The 21,173-nt window shown below is 42.4% G+C and overlaps 1 protein-coding gene across 6 annotated transcripts in view; it reads right to left on the bottom strand.

The window, feature by feature from the left end:
* The window catches only part of RNF216 (ring finger protein 216), a 171,715-nt gene that overhangs the window by 84,961 nt on the left and 65,581 nt on the right, over positions 1–21,173 (bottom strand). For all 6 annotated transcript variants that reach the window (XR_009522175.1, XM_060032496.1, XM_060032495.1 and 3 more), the window contains exons 10-13: positions 17,670–17,720; positions 16,033–16,170; positions 13,987–14,135; positions 13,397–13,475 (exon numbers count right to left, since the gene is read on the bottom strand). Coding sequence is in view for 5 of the 6 variants with exons in the window: in XM_060032496.1 (XP_059888479.1) it covers positions 13,397–13,475; positions 13,987–14,135; positions 16,033–16,170; positions 17,670–17,720 (417 nt within the window). In the remaining variant the exon portion in view is untranslated. The remainder of the gene's footprint in view (positions 1–13,396; positions 13,476–13,986; positions 14,136–16,032; positions 16,171–17,669; positions 17,721–21,173) is intronic.

Below are 21,173 nucleotides of genomic sequence, written 5' to 3'. Positions count from 1 at the left end.
TGGGGTAAGCACTTCAGCTACATCACGGCATTTAACGCCCCCCGCCCAACCCCCCTGGTGTAGATTTACTGAGATAAAACTGACAAGCCATTTACTTTTCACAAAGGCTCCAGGACATAGGTGTAATTGTTCTCCTTTTATAGATAAAGAAAATGTGGCTGAGGGAGATGACGTTTTTACCCTAGGTCACAAAGCCAAGAAGAGGAAGAGCTGGAATTAAAACATGAGCAGGTTTAACAACAAAATCCCTGTCTTATCCACTATGCCAGACTGTCTCCTTAGCTGCATCATAAGCAACAGCATGGATTTCTTTGATATTTACAGCCTCATGGCACCCAGCACAGGGCTGGACCCAGAGCAGTGCATCCATGAATATTTCTCATGTAACTGTATTCAAGAAGAACTCTCAAAACAGAGAACTTACTAATAAAGCCCAGCAAAAAAAGTACTTGTCCCAAGCAATGCTGCTGGAGAAAGGCAAAGCCTCTTCATTCTACAGAGAACAGGAAGTTCTGTGATTTGTCTCCTAGAAGGTGGCAACATTTTAACCCTTTAAAGCAGCTTCATTAAGAAGCACCAGAATGTTCTCTGGGGGCAAGACAGAGCAATGCCCATTTCCTGAGGGTGAGGGAAGTCGGCGAAAACCCGAGGCCCAGGCTGCTGCTCTGCCCTCAGGCCCCAAGTCCATACTGACAGCTGTGTCTGGACCACCTTGGCTCTGAAATGCACTCCACCATCTGCTGAAAAGTCAGCAGTCAACCTCTGAGAGCTTCAAGGGGAGAAATCTGAGGGGCTGTGCCAGCCTCCAAGAGGAAGCAGGCATAGCGGCACTGCTTGTGCCCGCTTACCAGTCCCCTAAGCTAGGAGATATCATGGGTTCAGTTCCAGACCGTGGCAAAAAAGCAAATATGCTGTAAAGGGAGTCACATGAATTTTTTGATTTCTCAGTGCATATAAAAGTTACGCTGACAGGGCTTCCCTGGTGGTGCAGTGGTTGAAAGTCCGCCTGCCGATGCAGGGGACACGGGTTCGTGCCCCGGTCCGGGAAGATCCCACATGCCGCGGAGCGGCTGGGCCCGTGAGCCATGGCCGCTGAGCCTGCGCATCCGGAGCCTGTGCTCCTCAACGGGAGAGGCCACAACGGTGAGAGGCTCACATACCACACACACACACACACACACAAAAAGTTATGCTGACACTATACTGTACAATGTACTATTAAGTGTACAATGGCATTATGTCTACAAAATGCATATAACCTTAATTACAACTTTTTTTTTTTTTTTTTTGCAGTACGCGGGCCTCTCACCATTGTGGCCTCTCTCGCTGCAGAGCAGAGGCTCCGGACGAACAGGCTCAGTGGCCATGGCTCACGGGCCCAGCCGCTCCGTGGCATGTGGGATCCTCCCGGACCGGGGCATGAACCCGTGTCCCCTGCATCAGCAGGCGGACTCTCAACCACTGCGCCACCAGGGAAGCCCCTTAATTAAAAACTGCTTTATTGGTGAAGAATGCAAACCATCACTTGAGCCTTCAGCGAGTCATAATCTTTTTGCAATAGTAACATCAAAGATCACTGATCACCATAACAAATAATAATGAAACAGTTTGAAACACTGCAAGAATTACCAAAATGTGCCACAGAGACACAAAGTGAGCAAATGCTGTTGGAAAAACAGCAACAACAGACTTGCTCAATGCAGGGTAGACATAAACCTTCCATTTGTAAAAAAAAAAAAAAAAAAGATGCAGTATCTGTGAAGTGCAATAAAATGAGGTATGCCTGTACAAAAATAAAAACTATTTCTGTACAGTTGAGGGGAAGCAAAAATAAATGTTTTATTCATACTGGCATTTCAGTTTAATGCATGCATATTTTTACCTTTCCCTATTTTGGGTGGATATCTATCTCCCTTTTAAGTAACGACTGCAAACAACAGCAGAGATGGTATTTATTTGACTTTTATTAGGGAAGGCAGGGTGGGAAGAGGTAAGCAATATTTGCCTTTCTTTGCTTTTATTCTTCTTGAAAACACACAAACACACACCCCTAACTGGAAGACCTAGCTTCTCAAACACAATGTTTGATGGTTAGATGTCAAGTAAGGAAGTGTGTGTAGTTATCAACCAAAATCTTTCAAGGATTGAGAAGCCTATGATGAACAGACTCACTACACTGTTTACTGTGGAGAATTTTAAAAAGTGGAAAAAAAATATTAAGACAAAAACAGAGTTAAATCCTGAAACCTCGCTGCTACAGTGCCAGCTCTACTCAGTGCTTGTTGGGAGGACGGCTCACAGAGATGGCCTTTCGGATCCACTCTGGACTGTTTGGGGGCGGTAGGGAGGCCCCCCCTTTGGGTTCTCAGCTCCACCATTTTACCTCAGTGTCCACTTCATAGGGTGGCCATGGGGACCTCCAGGAGCCTAAGGTCCTGCAAGGCACCCTTCCTGACACACCTGCACACCACTGCAGCCTGAGGTCTTAAGCTGTTCAGCCAGAGCCCTAGGGCTCGGAAAGGAGTGACTCACCTTGAGAGAAGCAGGGGCAGCTGAAATGCCTGAGAAGGAATTCCCACACCACCCCACTTCTTTTCTGGACTTGCATTATGCAGCATGGACTTCCACGCCAGTAAAGGAGCCCTCATTTGGGGACTTAAAAATCCTTTTGTTACCCAGACATTTGGTTCTTCTCAACGTTACTTCCTGAATAAAGGTCCTTCCTGATAATGAAAACAAGAGGCTCAAGCTTCATTCATATCTAGATAAATGTAAAGGCCTGTGCTCAGCACACGAGTCAGCTGACTGGCTGGGCCTCAAATTATAGTGCTGCTAATAAGTGCCAACCGTCCACTGTCACAGCTGGAGCTGCCCTGGCACTGACAGCTGGTCTAGGCTCATTTACATTCTCTTCACGCAGCCATTGAGCTACTTTAGGCGGCTGCAGATGCCTGTTTTTAGCAACAAACTGGTTCACTGCAGATGTGAATTTTGGTTATATTTTACTGTTGCAGAGTCAATAACACTGAATGCTACCAAGGATAGGATGGTGCCTGGGAAGCATAAAAAAGATGAGTAGAGAAGAAAGCTGGCAGGTGGGAAAGATACATAAAAACAAATGTAAGTGACACTGGGAAAAGATGAGCGGTTACACAGTCACTTCACGTTCTCCACTAAAAGACACCAAACTAGGCATTCTTCACAGCTACTGTGATTACAGTCTTACCACCCGATGGTCTCCCTAACAGCACTTGCTTCGTGAGTATTCTTAAAGCTCCACCTTGTGGTCCTGGTTACCCTTCGGGAAAGCTCTACTTACATATCTCTGAGTTTATGGAGCAAAGTTATGGTTCTAGACAGTAAGAAAGAGACCCAACAGGGAAGCTTCTGACCCTAAAAGATATTCCAGAAGTATCACTTTCGAATCTCTTTTTAATCTAACACCCTGCAGTCCCACACCAAACCCATCCAATCCACTCCTAAAAGCAGCACATTGAAAGCAAACTGATGAATCCTTTATCAGAGAGCACACAGGACGCCGAGAGGGCCTTGACAAAGGCATTTCATCATATCAATGTAACAAAGACTCTCCCCCCATTTCATCAAAGATACAGTGTCTTACTAACTCTTCAGGGATTTCAGGGGAATGATTCCAGGCATTCAAGCCCGTCTCCAGATAATGCATTAATATAAATGCCTCATCTCAGAGTGACAAGTTCCCGGAAACGTAACTGGAGTTTAGATTACTGGCAGTGACACGGCAATAAGGAAGCAGAAGCCCTTAGTCTCACAAGGGCCCAAATTAGCTTGTGGCTCATTCTTGAAGATGAGGAATCCTCAAGGATTAACAGCTGGTTTAGCCACGTAGCTGAAGAGAAAGAATGTCGTAAGGAGAATGTGTACAAGTGAAAAAGGTAAAAGCATATGTCCTAAAAACAATGACTCTTTGATGTTGAACTCTGAATGCAAAGAGCGGTTCGCTTTGGTGCTAAACCTAAAAGAATTCTGTCAGTTCTGCTTACAGGACAGTGTATGCTTTTGAAATGCCCAAGAGAAAACCTTTCTTCATGGAGTGTTAGTGCCACCTTGTGGCGAATCTTTCCATAGCTCCTAATGAGGATCAAACGTTTTACTTTTAAGTTCTCCCTTCTTTTCAAAGGACAGCTGGCAACTTCTCAGTAACCGTTAACCGGCTGTCACTGCCTCAGGTCCCATGAGACAGTTTTCCCTTTATTTCTCACAGTGGGCCAAACACTGCAGATCTTACCCTAATGGTAGAAAGCAAGTCTAGAACATGAATGCTATTGTCCGCAAGTGAGGGTCAGGTTCTGAAGCACACTGTGATCTATAACACTTTATGATGCATTCCCTTCACTGTAAAACACTACTAAGGGACATAAAAAAATGTGAATCACTGGAAAGACTTATTTTGAACTTTGATAGCAGGACTCAACATTTTAAAAGTAATACTTTCCTTATAAACTCACCTATAAATTTGATGAGACTCTAATGCAAATGCTGCCAGCATCCTTAGGTGCCAGCATTCTCTAACTCCTGTGACCTAACTCCTAGAGGGCCTCACCCCAACCCCCAACCCCCCTGAGTTCCCTGCATTCTGCCCTCTGCCTTCCCCCAGGACTCCCGCCTTTCAATGCTTCTTATTCCTGACTCCAAAATCTTTCTGCAACCCATCTCTCTCCTGCGTTCCTAACCCTAGTCATGTCCCAAATAATCACTGAGCACCTGATATGTGCCAGGCACTGGGGAAAAGTACGCTTACTGAATACGAACACCTCCACCCTCAAAACTCAACATCTGCAAAACAGAGTTGATCTTCTCTCCTGGAACCTTTTTCTCTTCTATTTCCAATTTTGTGTGAATAGCATCATCACCCACTTAGTGGCTCAAACCAGAAAAGTGAGTCATCTGGGCTTCTCCCCACCCCCACAGTCAAAAATCTCTTTCTAATCCTATCTCCCTACTATCTTTCCTTTTCTCCACCCCTATTGTCACTTGTGGTTCTCATGATCTGTACCAGTCAGAATGTGCTCGGTTATGCTGTTGGAACAAACTCAAATTTCAGTAGCTCAAAACAAACTTACTTCTACATGTCTATCTTGGCAGAAGGAAAAGAGACAGTGAACCATATGCTCTCTATCTTTTTAAATTGTGGTAAGAAACACATAACACAAAATCTACCCTATTAATGCATTTTAAGTGTACAGTTCAGTACTGTTACCTATGTGTGCACTGATGTGCAGCAGAGCTCTAGAACTTCTGCATCCTGTGTGACTGAAATTCTACACCCATTGCACAGCAACTCCCCAGTTCTGCTCCCCTGGCAACCACAATTCTACTTTCCGCTTCTATGACTGACTACTTCAGATACGCCTTGTCAGTGGAATCATACTGCATTTGCCTTTTTGTGACTGGCTTATCTCACTTAGTATAATGTCCTCAAGGTTCATCCATGTCGTAGAATCTCCTTCTTTTTAAATACTGAATAATATTCCATTATATGGATGGACCATATTTTCTTTATCTACTGGATATTTAGGCTGTTTCCATATCTTGATTATAAATAATAATGCAATGAACATGGTAGCACAAATACTTCTTCAAGATCCTATCTTCAATTCCTTTGGATAAAAATCCAGAAGTGGGATTGCTAGATTGTATAGTAGTTTTATTTAAAATTTTTTGAGGACACTTCATACCATTCTCAATAGCAGCTGTACCATTTTATGTTCCCACCAACATCCTGTAATGGTTTCAATTTCTCCATATCCTTGCTGACACTTGTTATTTTTTGCTTTTTTTTTTTTTGATAGTGGTCACCCTAATAGACATGAGGTGATACCTCACTGTGGTTTTGATTTGCATTTCCCTGATGATTAGTTAAATAGAGCGCCTTTTCATATACTTGTTAGCCATTTGTATGTCTTCTTCACAGAAATGCTTAGTCAGGACCTTTGCCCATATTTGTTTTTTGTGTTGTTGCTGTTTGTTACTGAGTTGTAGAAATTCCTTATATATTATGGATATTAATGCCTTATCAGATAAGTAGGTTGCAAATACTTTCTCCCATTCCAAAGGGCTGCCTTTTCACTCTGTTGATTGTTCCCTTGGCTGCCCAGAAGCTTTTTAGTTTGATGCATTCCTATTTGTCTATTTTTGTTTTTGTTGTCTGTGCTTTTAGTGTCAGATTCAGGAAATTACTGCCAAGACTAATGTTAGGAAAAATTCCCCCTATGTTTTCTTTTAGGAATTTTGTAAGTTTCAGGTCATTTGTTTAAGTCTTTAATCCATTTTGAGTTGATTTTTGTACATGGTATAAGATAATGTCTAATTTCATTTTTTTTACATGTGGTTATCCAGTTTTCCCAGCAACACTTGTTGAAGAGACTATCCTACTGTGTAGTCCTGGCACCCTTGGCTATATATGCATGGATTTATTTCTGGGCTCTCTATTCTGTTTCACTGGTCTCTATGCCTGTCTTTATGCCAGTAACATACTGTTTGGATCACTGTGGCTTTGCAACATGCTTTGAAGTGTGGAAGTGTGAGGTCCCCAGCTTTGTTCTTCCTCAAGGTTGTTCTGGCTACTGGGGTTCCACATGAATTTTAGGATTGTTTTTTCTGTTTCTATAAAAAATGCCATTGGGATTTTTATAGTGAATGTACTGAATCTGTAGATGGCTTTGGATAGTATGACATTTTAATAACCAATCCATGCACATGGATGTCTTTCCACATACTTGTATCTCCTTTAATTTCCTTCAACAGTGTTTTGCGGTTTTCAGTGCATAAGTCTTTCACCTCCTTGGTTAAGTTTATTCCTAAGTACTTTATTCTTTTTGATTCTATTATAAATGGAACTGTTTTCTTAATTTCCTTTTTGGATTGTTTGTTGTTAACATATAAAAACTCAACTGATTTCTGTATGTTGATTTTGTATCCAGCAACCTTGCTGAATTTGTTAGTTCTAACAGGTTTTTTTTTAAAAAAATAACTTATTTAATTTATTTATTTTTGGCTGCGTTGGGTCTTCATTGTCGCGCAGGGCTTTTTCTAGCTGCGGTGAGCAGAGGCTACTCTTCCTTGCAGTGCATGGGCTTCTCACTGCAGTGGCTTCTCCTGTTGCGGAGCACGGGCTCTAGGAGTGCAGGCTTCAGTAGTTCTGGCTCGTGGGCTCTAGAGCACAGGCTCAGCAGTTGTGGCGCATGGGCTTAGTTGCTCCACGATTATGTGGGATCTTCCTGGACCAGGGATCGAACCCGTGACCCCTACACTGGCAGGAGGATTCTTAACCACCGTGCCACCAGGGAAGTCCCTTTTCCGATTTGAATGCCTTTTATTTCTTTTACTCGTTTATTGCTCCAGCTAGGACTTCCAGTATTAATGTTGAACAGAAGTGGCAAAAGTGATCCTTGACTTTTTCCTGATCTTAGTGGAGAAGTTTTAGTTTTTCACCAATGGCTGTAGGCTTTTCATACATGGCCTTTACTATGCTGAGGTAATTTCCTTCTACTCCTAGTTTGTTGAGTGTTTTTTATTATGAAAGGGTGTTGAATTTTGTCAAATGATTTTTCTCCATCAACTGAGATGATATAATTATCCTTCCGTTAATGTGGTCTATCACACTGATTGATTTTTGTAGAACCGTCCTTCATTCCAGGGATAAATCCCATTTGGTCATGGTGTATAATCCTTTTAATGTGCTGTTGAATTTGGTTTGCTAGCATTTTGTTTAGGAGTTTTGCATCTACATTTGTCAGGAACGTTGGCCTGTAGTTCTCCTGTGGTATCTCTGTCTGGCATTGGTAGTAGGGTGATGCTGGCCTTATAAAATGTATACTTGAAAGGAATGTATATTCTGCTCCTGTTGGGTGGAATGTTTTGTATATCTGTTACGTCCATTTGGTTTATAGTGTTGCTCAAGTCCTTTGTTTCCTTACTGATTTTTTTTTTTTTTTTAAAGAAGATGTTGGGGGTAGGAGTTTATTAATTAATTTATTTATTTTTGCTGTGTTGTGTCTTTGTTTCTGCGCGAGGGCTTTCTCTAGTTGTGGCAAGCGGGGTCCACTCTTCATCACGGTGCGCGGGCCTCTCACTATGGCGGCCTCTGTTGTTGCAGAGCACAGGCTCCAGATGCGCAGGCTCAGTAGTTGTGCCTCATGGGCCTGGATGCTCCAACGCCATGTGGGATCCTCCCAGATCAGGGCTTGAACCCATGTCCCCTGCATTAGCTGGCAGATTCTCAACCACTGCACCACCAGGGAAGCCCCCTTACTGATCCTTTGTCTGCTTGTTCTATCTATGATTGAAAAATGGAGTAATGAAATCTACAACTATTAGTGAACTGCCTATTTCTCCCTTCAGATATGTCAATGTTTGTTTCTTATGTTTGGGTGCTCTGACGATGGATACATATATATTTATCCCTGTTATATCTTCCTGGTTAATTGATCCTTTCACCATTATATAATGTCCTTCTCTCTTATGACAGTTCTGCCTTACAGACTATTTTGTATGACATAAGAATGGCCACCCTGGCTCTCTTTCGGTTATCATTTGCATGAAATATTTTTTTCCATGCTTTTGTTTCCAATGTGTGCCATTAAATTTCTTTTTTAAAATACAATTTAATTAATTAATTAATTTTTGGCTGTGTTGGGTCCTTGCTCGTGGGTGGGCCCTCCCCAGCTGCATAAGTGGGGGCCTCTCCCCATCACGGTGCATGTGCCTCTCACCGCAGTGGGCTCTCTGCTGCGGAGCATGGGGTCCAGGCGAGTGGGCCCCAGCAGCCGTGGCACATGGGCTCAGCAGCCATGGCTTGCGGGTTCCACAGCGCAAGCTCAGCAGCCATGGCGCACAGGCCTAGCTGCTCTGCGGCATGTGGGGTCTTCCTGGATGAGGGATTGAACCCACGTCACCTGCACTGGCTGGCGGACCCTCAACCACTGTGCCACCAGGTAAGTCCGCCATTAAATTTCAAGTGAGTCTTTGGTAGACAGTATATAGCTGGATTAAAAAATAAAAAATCCAGGGCTTCCCTGGTGGCGCAGTGGTTAGGAATCCGCCTGCCAGTGCAGGCGACACAGGTTTGAGCCCTGGTCCAGGAAGATCTCACACGCCACAGAGCAACTAAGCCCGTGTGCCACAACTACTGAAGCCCGTGTGCCTAGAGCCCGTGCTCCGCAACGAGAAGCCACCACAATGAGAAGCCAGCACACCACAATGAAGAGCAGCCCCCGCTCGCTGCAACTAGAGAAACCCAGCACGCAGCAATGAAGACCCAACGCAGCCAAAAAAAAAATCCACACAGTCACTCTGTGTCTTTTGGTTGGAAATTTTAATCCATTTACATTTAAAGTTATTAATGACAGGGAAGAACTTACTACTGTAATTTTGTTGTTCTATGTCTTGTTGCTTTTTGGTCTCTTTTCCTCTTTTGCTGTCTTCCTTTGTGTTTCACTGAATTTCTCGTAGTGACATGCTTTGATTCCTTTCTTTCTTCTGTGTATATTTATAATAATCTATTTTCAGCTGATAACAACTGTGATCACATACAAAAACTCTACTCTTACTTCCCTTCCATTTCATGCTGTTAATGTTACAAATTATGTCTTTTTATATTGTGTATCCATAAACATATTTTATATATTTTCCATACTTTTGTCTTTTAAGTTCTATACCAGAGTTAAAAGTGATTATATACACACGTTACAGTATTCTGTTTGTCTACATATCCACCTTTACCAGTGAGCCTTATACTTTCATGTGCTTTTGTGTTTCTATCTAGCATCCTTTCATTTCAACTCAAATGACTTCCTTTAGCATTTCTTGTAGGGCAGGCCTAGTGGTGAGGAACCCCCTAAGTTTTTGTTTATCTGGGAAGGTCTTAATTCCTCCCTCACTTAGTTATGCCAGATACAGTAGTCTTGATGGGCAGGGTTTCTTCTTTTACTTTTTTATCACTATGAATATATCATCTTACTCTCTTCTGTCCTGTAAGGTTTCTGCTGAGATATGCTCTGAGAATCTTTTTTTTAAATAAATTTATTTATTTTATTTATTATATTTTGGCTGCATTGGGTCTGCGCGCGGGCTTTCTCTAGTTGCGGCGAGCGGGGGCTACTCTTTGTTGCAGTACGTGGGCTTCTGTTGCTGCGGAGCACGGGCTCTAGGCACGCGGGCTTGCAGGTTCTAGAGCGCAGGCTTAGTAGCTGTGGTGCATGGGCTTAGTTGCTCCGCGGCATGTGGGATCTTCCCGGATCAGGGCTCGAACCCATGTCCCCTGCGTTGGCAGGCAGGTTCTTAACCATTGCGCCACCAGGGAAGCCCTCCTCTGAGAATCTTATGGGAGACTCACTGTACATGACAAGTTGCTTTTCCCTTGCTGTTTAAAAAATTCTCCTTGTCTCTGACTTTTGACCATTTGATTATAAAATGTCTGGGTCCATCCTAATTGAGCATCTTATGATGATTATTTGGATTCTTTGTCAGGTAATTCACATACCTCAATCTCTTTAGGGACAGTTTCTGAATATTTATTTTGTTCCTTTGGTTAGACCATGGTTCTTCTTGTGCCTTGTTACTCTGTCAGGATCTATACATTTGAAAAACAGCCATCTCTCCCAGTCTTTAGACTGGCCCTGTACGGGGAAAAGCCTTTACCAATCAGTCGGGCTATAAATTATGGAGGACTCTCAAACCTCTCCTGTGGATGCACCTTCTCTGGACCTATGTGTGTAAATTCCCAATTCAGAGAGGTTTTGCTGGCTTTTTTTTTTCAGGAGCTTGTTATCTCTTGCTCGCTCTGGTGTCCATCTACAGTACTGCAGGTTCTCTGGAGGGGCTATAAGATGCCCAGCTCTTTTTTGTTCTCAGTAGACCTCAGGCATCTAGAGTATGGTGGGTCTCATCAGTGCTCTGAGTTGGACAAGAGAGAAACCAGTCCCTTGAAGAGCTCCCCCCTCCCCCTCAAAAGCTAGAACATTGGGTGTATGTCCCACTCTTCCTTTCTCCTGGAGGGAAAAGCCACAGAGACATAATGGCCTCTGTCTGCTATACTGTGGGTCCTTTGTAGCAGCAGTAAGCGTCTCAGCTCTTTTTTCCTCAGAAGCTTCCAGGCCTCTTGAGTATGCAGGGTCCTGTCAGTGCTGAGTCAAGTGAGACAGAAACCAGCCCCTTGGGCAGCACCCCAAAAAGCTGGGACACTGGACGCACACTCCAACTCTTCCCCTCCCTAACCAGAAGCTGGGAATTGGGGGTTTTCTCCTGCTTCTTCTACACTAAGCCAAGGAAAGGGGCAAAGGTGAGGGAGCGTATGCTAGTCCAAACCACTGCCTTTGTTTTTGAGGATCTGAAACCTGGTGCTCCCTCCTGTCGGTGCTTAGATTGAGGAAAGACATAAGCCAGCCCCTTGGGTAAGCTCTCTGAGAAGTCTGAATGTTAGATGTATGTTCTAGTCTGCTCTTTGCCTCCCCAAGGAGAAGCAAGGAGTTAGGTGTTTCCTTCCATGTGTGCTATGTGTGCTGGGGGACAGGCTCTGGGGAGTGAGCTCCACTAATTTTCCTACAGGCCTCAATGCAGCTAACTGCCCTGTATGGAGTGCAGGAGCCTTGTAACTGGTTTCTAGATTTCTCACAAAGGAAACTGGTCCATGTATTGTTGAATCAGTGTTTCTGTGGGGGAAGGAGAATTTGGGGCTACTTATTCCACCACCTTGCTGACATCACCCCTAAGCATTTATTTTACCACTGTTTTTCCAAGTGACCTCTCACCCATTTCATTGGCCAAAAGAAGCTACACGGCCCCCTCCAAGTTCAGCAGGGCAAGTATATTCCTCCCACAGAGAGGAAGCAGAATATCTGGGTTTTCTGCCTAGCATCTTAAGAGCCTCTAGGAGGCTTTTACTGATATCCCAGGCTGGATATCCTCAAAATACTCACGGGATGCTGTTTCAGACTCATAAGTACCCTGATACATTCCTGTAACTGTCTCTGGCATTCCAAATCATATATGAGCACTTTCATTGGCAAGGTCTAATTTGGAATCATACCAGGAAATATAATTCCTAGCTCAAACTAGCAATTCCTGGAGACTCCAGAGGCGGGTGACAGTGATGTGCATCCCTCACCTTGATTACTCAACAGCCAAACAGATCTCCCTGCTTTTTCACTCCCCCATCCTCCTGCCTCAGAATGGTGCTGAAGGCCTGCATGGCTCTGGCCCCTCCCAGCTCGTAAGCCTTTCTCTTCACACTCCCAGTACGTCAGTGTCCAGGATACTACTGCTCCTTGGACCTACAACATTCCACATCTTCACTTTCACTTTACTCCCACCCTTTTCTTCCCTTGGCTACCTCCCTTGCTCTCTGTATCTTAGTTCAGGCACTGCCTTCCCAGGCATTCTAGAGCTGAACACACTGGAAGCACACAGGACAGTCAGTGAGTCTGCTTTCTTAGTTCCAAGATTCCAGAGACTATTGAAACATTTGTTATAGCAACAGCCTGGGGTGGGGACAAATTACTAATGGATACATCAATTGTAAGAAAATATCCAGATTTTACACAGAAATATTAATGTTGAAAACAAAATGAGTAAGGTTTTAGTCTATCAGTGTAGTTTCTTCTTCCTTTTCCAATATCTACTTTCATTTCTTCACTCCCCAAAAGGTGGAGATATTATAATATTCAACTCTGATCATTCTATTTTAGGAAAATGGCTTAAAACATACTTGTCTATGTGGATGCCAATATTATATTCCTTAAAAACTCTTAAGTGGCTTATAAATGGTTGACAAATTTCAAGACATTCTTAGTTCATGGCATAGGAGTCTAAAGGGAAGAAAGACTTTCAGCAGCAAGGCAACTAGACAGCTTTGGTCTCACCTGACACAATCAGTCCTTATGTGAACAGCTGAGTGAATCATCTACCGCATGTGACAGAAATGCCACCATGACACCCAATTCTTTAATCAAAGAAATACCACTTGGACTTTTCAAGTGGCAGGAAGTGTGTGCACGCTCATGTGCACACACAGAAAAGAAGTATTTGAGCATAAGAGGGTGGAGAAAGAGCAAGAAAAATACTGGCACAGTGGAATAAACACAGAACCCTTTACATTTTACACTGCAGTATCTGCCCTTTAGGCAGATGGCATAAAACAGGGATCCAGAGCTATGTGATTAAAATTCTGTAAGTGGCCCCCATCTCTGCAACAAAGTCAGCCGCCATTCACAAAGAACCAATCCTCACTTGCTTTCATGAAAAGGAGAGCACTCAAATCCTCCTCATGGGTCAGCATGCAGACACCCAGCACATATCTGTGCCACAAAGGCAGTCCATAATACAAATACGAATCTAGAAAAAATATTTGCCTCCCTACCTTTCGGCAGCGAGGATTGGGACAACTGAACCTCTTCACATCACTGTCCAACAGAGCAGGAAAGCTGCAGGAGGGGCACCTAGAATCAAAACAGCAGAAGGAATATTATTCAGAATATTAAAGCCTGATTTGTTCCATGTGATTATTCATACTGAGATGGAGTTTTCAGCTGGACAGCCACACCTCCTTTCGCTCCTTAACTTTTCATTAAAACATGGACTGAGGCTCTGCTTTGTGCTGGCTCTCACCAGGAAATGCAGGTGCCATTCTGGGTTCTGCCTCAGTGCAAACCACTCAATATTTAACATACCTCTCTGAGAACTCCTTACACATGTTATCTTTCCTCTAACCAACGCACAAGGACTGTACCTATAAGCCAGATGATTAAGAGGTGCCAAGGAATGTAGGTAAAAATACAAACTGCAAATTTTTCTATGAATACAATTATTCTCTTTTTTTAAAAGCAAGAAATGCCAGAAAACCTGGAGATAGAGCTCTGTTACAGAATTTTCATCACCAATGAAAGGGCCCAGGCAGTCTACCTAACAGGGAATGAGTTGACAAGTGACACTCTGACTCTGAGGACCCACCTGACGAGCTCATCAGCGTAGGCTGCAGCAACTTCTTCTTCTGCTTTTCGCTCATAGTATTTATACAGGATGGTCTGGGGAAGCACCTTCTCCAGTTCACTGGTTGGGAATGAACATGTGCAGCTGCCTTCCATGCAGCTGAGCTCTGACTAGAATGATACGGTCAGGAGGCAAAGGGAAAAAAAAAATTTAACCAAGTTTTCAGAGAAACAAAAAAACCTCAGTGGTTAAATGCATCTTTCAATGGGAAGCAAATAAATCGTGGTTTGGAACACAGAGTCTGAGATGGTAAAGGTCCCCTCTTCTCTGAGAAACCACACTCAGAACAAGAAAACCATGAAACAAAAACACAAAGTCCATCTTTGATTCTACCAGAGGACGTCTATCAGCCTAAACCACAATATATGAAGATGGGAAGTAGATGAGGAAAGATAAATCACTTAGCAGATTAGAGGAGGAAAGTCACAGCTCAGTGTCTGAAAAGCAGATACTCATGATAAGCAAGTTGATTCCCTCTACACTCTGTGGAAAGGCTGGAGTTCCGAACCTCTTGGAAGGCAGAGATGAGTGGTAGGAGGGAAGGGGATTGTCAAAATGCTGTTGCACACTTAACAGGCTACAGTATAGTGTAAACATAACTTTTCCATGCACTGGGAAATCAAAGAGTTGTGTGACTCTTTTTATTGTGATATTTGTTTTACTGCAGTGGCCTGGAACCGAACTTACAATATCTTTAAACTATGCCTATATTCTGCTAATCACAACTACTCTGCTCAATAACTGCTACTCAGGGGACTTCCCTGGTGGCACAATGGTTACGAATCCGCCTGCCAATGCAGGGAACACGGGTTTGAGCCCTGGTCTGGGAAGATCCCACATGCCGTGGAACAACTAAGCCCGTGCGCCACAACTACTGAGCCAGTGCACTAGAGCCTGTGAGCCACAACTACTGAGCCCGCGTGCCACAACTACTGAAGCCCGCACGCCTACAGCCCGTGCTCTGCAACAAGAGAAGCCACCACAATGAGAAGCCCGCGCACTGCAACGAAGAGTAGCTCCCACTTGCTGCAACTAGAGAAAGCCTGCTGCAGCAACAAAGACCCAATGCAGCCAAAAATAAATAAATACATTTATAAACAAAAAACAAAAAAAACCCCTGCCTACTCAGTCCTTGACTGAATTACAACTGATTTTAGAATAATTGATGTCAAGTGGTTTGATTATTGGTGGGGCATTTATGAAAAGCAATTTTGGTTTTTAAGTGTTCATTAAGACAAAAAACTCCTTTCCATATTGTATGTTGGTGTCAAGAGAAACTGACTTTGGACAGAGAAATATAATCTTGTATAAAATATTATTCATTTTATGGGTCTTTCCTGGTGGCACAATGGTTGAGAGTCCGCCTGCCAATGCAGGGGACATGGGTTCGAGCCCTGGTCTGGGAGGATCCCACATGCCGCGGAGCAACTGGGCCTGTGAGCCACAACCACTGAGCCTGCACGTCTGGAGCCTGTGCTCCACAATGAGAGGCCGCGACAGTGAGAGGGACTGCGTACCGCGATGAAGAGTGGCCCCCGCTCACCGCAACTGGAGAAAGCCCTCGCACAGAAACGAAGACCCAACACAACCAAAAATAATAAATAATTAAAAATATTATTCATTTTAATACAACTATATAAAATGTTTTAAAAATTTTGTTAAAAAAATACTAATTTGCAGCCTCATATGCAAGATTCTCTTTTTGAGTTCATCCTTCATTTTAATTTCAAACAGAAGATAACTGAAGAACTTGGTGCTCCAGTGCGCTGGGCATGAGAGCATGGAAGAATTAAACCATTCCCTGAAAAAAAATCTTCTGTGCTTCAAACCAACATAATCACACAAATCAAAGGCTGTCTAGGAATCACACACATTAGCATGTCTTAGCAGAGTTCCACATCACCTCAGAAAAGGCACTTCCATGAGGCATTTACACTTGTCTATAAATGTGGTGTCCTCAAACTCTGTGAATATTTCCTATGTATGGACACACTGTATGGTTCTTACCTTTCCAGATCCAAAGACTGCCTCTTGGGCATATCTGATGAGACACTCTTTGCAGAACAAGTGAGCATCTGCACACTGCGTCAGTTCCTCAAATGGAAATTCCCCGTAGCAGCAGCGGCACTCAATCAACTGGCCATCCTGCAAGCCACCAGAAACACACATGAAATTCCCTACACGCAAGTAGAGGGGGCAGCCATGTTTCATATTCCCCCACCTCCAAGTACATTCTGAGGTGAAAAGCAATCCCTAGAAGCCATAAAACAATGATGAGCTGTTTTCTTTTTTCTTTTTTTTATTTTTTGCGGTACGCGGGCCTCTCACTGCTGTGGCCTCTCCCGTGGTGGAGCGCAGGCTCCGGACGCGCAGGCTCAGCGGCCATGGCTCATGGGCCCAGCCATGGATCTTCCCACACTGGGGCAGGAACCCGTGTCCCCTGCATCGGCAGGTGGACTCTCAACCACTGTGCCACCAGGGAAGCCCAAGCTGTTTTTGCTGTATAAAACTAGCTTAAGATGCTAGTACAAATATTAATATGTAGCTAAAGACAGTGAGATTTTCATGTTTTTTGGGGGTATTCCTTGGTATCATCCTTTGTATAAAGTTATCATATTCATGAATTTCATGGTACCAGCAGAACTGTAACATCTATAATCAGATGTTAACATAACAGTCAGAGACAAGTGGCATGAGGGATATTATTTAAAAAGTTTTGGGCTTCCCTGGTGGCGCAGTGGTTAAGAATCCGCCTGCCAATGCAGGGGACACGGGTGCGAGCCCTGGTCCGGGAAGATCCCACATGCCGCGGAGCAACTAAGCCCGCGCACCACAACTACTGAGCCTGCGCTTTGAGCCCGTGAGCCACAATTACTGAGCCCGTGCAGCACAACTACTGAAGCCCGCACGCCTAGAGCCTGTGCTTTGCAACAAGAGAAGCCACCACGATGAGAAGCTCATGCACTGCAACGAAGAGCAGCCCCCGCTCGCTACAAGTAGGGAAAGCCTGCACGCAGCAACAAAGACCCAACACGGCCAAAAATAAATAAATAAAATAAATTTTAAAAAAAATGTTGGATTTTGCTCCTTATTATAAGACAAGAGTGCGACGGGGTCACAACTCAGCACAAGCTTTATCTTAAGTGACTACTGAAGCTATATAAAGCAGCATCTCAAGTACTGCGAGTACCAGAAAACTTACGCTTTTTATTAAGGGCAGTGACTGATCCAGTCACTAGTCCATTTCTACCATGTTAGAAAAGGCCACTACACGAGGATGGCTGACATCATACAAAAGCCATCTGGCCTGAGGTTAGACACATCTCTTCCTTCTAACCCTATAAGTGATACGTGAATTCTAAATTTTGCTCTAAGAGTCTATCCAATGGATTCCAGGCAATGTTTTTTAAGAGGCACGACTCTAACAATATTATCTTCCCTCCAAATCTGATCCAATTGGGAAGCAAGAGTGACTATAATGGTTTAAGTACCTGACTGTAACTTAGCTGAAGCTCAAACTCAGCAGATCAACAGCAAAGGTTATACAGGAACCAATTTGTCATCAAAATGCTCAGGAAATGTGAGAAGAGAAAACAGCTAATGAAAATACCCAGAATAAATTGATTAGGTGAGATTTTAACTACCTTTTGATACTGTTCTTCATTCATCTGCAGGGCAAGCAAAAAGTCTTCATGCTGAGGAACAAAAAACCATACACGCAGATGCAAATTTAGTCAAGATGCCACAAACCATTTAGCATTTACTTTCATAAACATAAAAAAACCCTATTATTAATAGTCATCTCTTCAGTTACATAGTTTAGTAGTTTAAAAAGTTACCTGAGAGTAAATTTAAAATGCATCAGAACACTACACATGAAAAAGGAAACGATATAAGTACTAGAATATATGGGGAAAACTTCCTTAAATCTGACTCAAAATATAGAAGGAATAAAAGACTGACATAAAACATTTATGAAGAGTACAGCATAGCATAAGCAAACAAAAAAAACTGAGTGGGTAAAAACCAAGCTTGAAAACATACTCTGTTGGTGAGGTTAGCGGGAAACAGGCTCTCTTGTACATTACTGGTGGGAATGCAAAACAGTACAACCACCATGGAGGGGAATTTGGCACCATATAACAGTTACATAAGTATTTACACTCCAATTCATCAATCGCACTTGTAGGAATCTATTCCAAAGTTACCCTGGGGCAGAAATATGAAATGATGTATGCACAAAGTTATTTATCATGGCACTATTTATAATAGCAAAAAACTGGAAACAACCCTGAGTGTCCCTCAGTAGGCGAATAACTGAATCAACTCTGGTACTGCAGACAATGGGACACTAGGCAGTTTTGAAAAGGAAAGAGAAAAATCTCCATGGATTGCTGTGGAGTCATTGCCAAGAAGCACAGTTAAGTGAAAAAGGCTAGAGTAGAACAGTGTGTACCTTTTAATAAGAAAGAAAGGTTTTAAAATATATATATATATATATATATATACACACATATATGCTTTTACATAAAATAAGAAAAGACAACCCAAAAACTATTAATAATGGTTTATGTATAGAAGGAGTTAGAGGACATGGGGAGGACAGACAGGACAGAGGCTAGATCTCTCTGAATGTTCCTTGTTTTATAGTTTTGACTTTAAAAATACTTTACATAACTGAACAACAGAATTAAATGAAAAAGAAATTAAAAACCAATTCCTTAAAACTTAAAAATAAACAGAAACAAGCTTCTTTGCTTACCAAGTTAATGGCATAACCACACACTTATTTCAAGTAACTTCATAATATTTTAATTTCAAATCCCTAATCTAAGTTATAAATAAATCCTAGACCGTATTTAGCAACATTATTGGTAATAATACTGGGTTGTTATTTGGGATCTACTAAGTATACAACATAGGATAAAGGAAATAAGCCATTATGGTAATGTAATTAAGAGCCAAGATTTTCAGCATAAGAGAAAAGAAATGCTTACGTAAAATGAAAGAAGTAAAAAAAACCCTATAAACCAAAGTTGAAATAAAAATCTTAGTATGAACTTCCACTAAAAGAAAATATGACATCTTGGAAAAGTTGGTGATTCCAGGTCCAGGTTAGGAAAAGCAGAAGTTGAACCTGGATCACCAGGTGTGCCAGAAAGCAAGGATACTGTCAAAGAAAGATGACTAGGTCCAGGACAGAGGAACTAACTTGAAGGTGACGCCACTGGCCAAAGAAGGGACAATTTGGACATCAAAAAGATGACCACAACCATCTTGCCAATACTTCAACACTTCTCTGATGAGGCTGGCAGTGATATTAGCAAATGTGGTGTTTTGATACTATACTGTGAAATGTGCCAACATCTGGAAGGTCTACATAATTCAGTGAACCAGTGTTTATGATAAAATCATGCATGGGTGAAATATCTATTCGAACTGCAAGCTACACTAACAGATTTTAATGTAACAGATACAGTCACAGGTAACTCTATGACGGATGGATCAAGATGACAATTCTCCAAAAGTCCAATTTCTGTTTGAGATCCAGAATTTTATCATTGGACATAAATAATCACTTCATTCATTTCTGAGAAAATTCCTGCTAAATACCTAATTTTGAATAATCATAGTTTTTCTGTCAGTCATTTTTTCAAGTAAAAATGGTGGGGTTTTTTTTGGGGGGGGGTAGGGAGAAGGGCCTAATTCAGCAGCTTGCAATTCGATGTTACAAATGCTTCTCCTTGAGAAAACCATCATAGTCAGCCAGTATGCAGCAAAAGCACTTTATGCATACATTCGGCCCTCCATATATGCAGGTTCTGCATCCACAGATTCAACAACCTCAAATCAAAATTATTTGGGGGAAAAAAATTCTAGAAAGTTCCAAAAAGAAAAACTTGAATTTACAGTGTGCTGCCAATTATTTACAGAGCATTTACATTGTATTAAGTGTTGTAAGTAATCTGGAGATGATTTACAGTATCCGGGAGGATGTGTGTAGGTTATATGCAAATACTAAGCCGTTTTATACAAAGGACTTGAGCATCTATAGATTTTGGTATCTGTGGTGGGGGTCCTGGAACCAACCCCCTGTGGATATGGAGGGACAACTGTACTTCCCATTTTGTCATACAGAGTATTGAAAAGATGTTTTCAAGGGTTAAAATTTCATAAAGTAATAATTTCAACTGCTTCATCAAAGCATCAAATACATTTTTAGACGACATGGGCTTTTTTTGTTGTTTTTTAAAATGTGAGTGCATGGTGGTGAAGAAAGTAATGATTTCCAGTAGAGTTTGGTGCCACTGGCTTGATTCATGCTAAGGCACCACTACTTTTGTTCCTCAGTACAAATTCAACAATGTGAAAAAGGTAAATATCGTCTTATCACGATAAGAGATCTGACGTTGCAGACATCCTAAAGAGTCTTGGGAAACCCAGGGACCCATGGGGCAAACTTGAGAGTTGCTGGTCTAGAAAACACATATAGGCACACTTCATTTTACTGCACTTTGCAGATAGTACCTTTTTTTTTTTTTAAACAAACTGAAGGTTTGTGGTAACCCTGCATCAAGCAAGTCTATCAGTGCCATTTTTCCAACAGCATTTGCTTACTTCATGTCTCTGGTCACATTTTGGCAATTCTCGCAGTATTTCAAACTTTTTCGTTATTATTATTACTGTATTTGTTATGGTGATCAGTGATCTTTGATGTTACCATTGCAACTGTTTTGGGGTGCCATGAACTGCACCCATATAAGACAGTGAACTTAATCAATAAATGTCATGTGTGTTCGGACTGTTCCACTGACTGGCCATTCCCCATCCTTCTCCCTCTTCTCCCGCTTCCCTATTCCTTGAGACACAACAATGTTGAAATTAGGCTAATTAATAACCCTACAATGGCCTCTAAGCATTCAAATGAAAGGAAGAGTGGCCCATCTCACTTTAAATCAAAAGCTAGAAACAATTTAAGCTTAGTGAGGAAGACATGTCAAAAGTCGAGATAGGCCAAAAGCTAGGCACCAAACAGTTGGCCAAGTTGTGAATGCAAAGGAAAAATTTTTGAAGGAGATTAAAACTGCTACCCCAATGAACACACAATGATAAGAAAGTGAAACAGCCTTACTGCTGATATGGAGAGA

This window comes from Delphinus delphis, chromosome 15 (genome assembly GCF_949987515.2).
Source record: "Delphinus delphis chromosome 15, mDelDel1.2, whole genome shotgun sequence".
Classification (NCBI taxonomy): domain Eukaryota; kingdom Metazoa; phylum Chordata; class Mammalia; order Artiodactyla; family Delphinidae; genus Delphinus; species Delphinus delphis.
The sequence above is the reverse complement of the archived record's forward strand: the minus strand, read 5'-3'. Positions and strand labels throughout refer to the sequence as shown.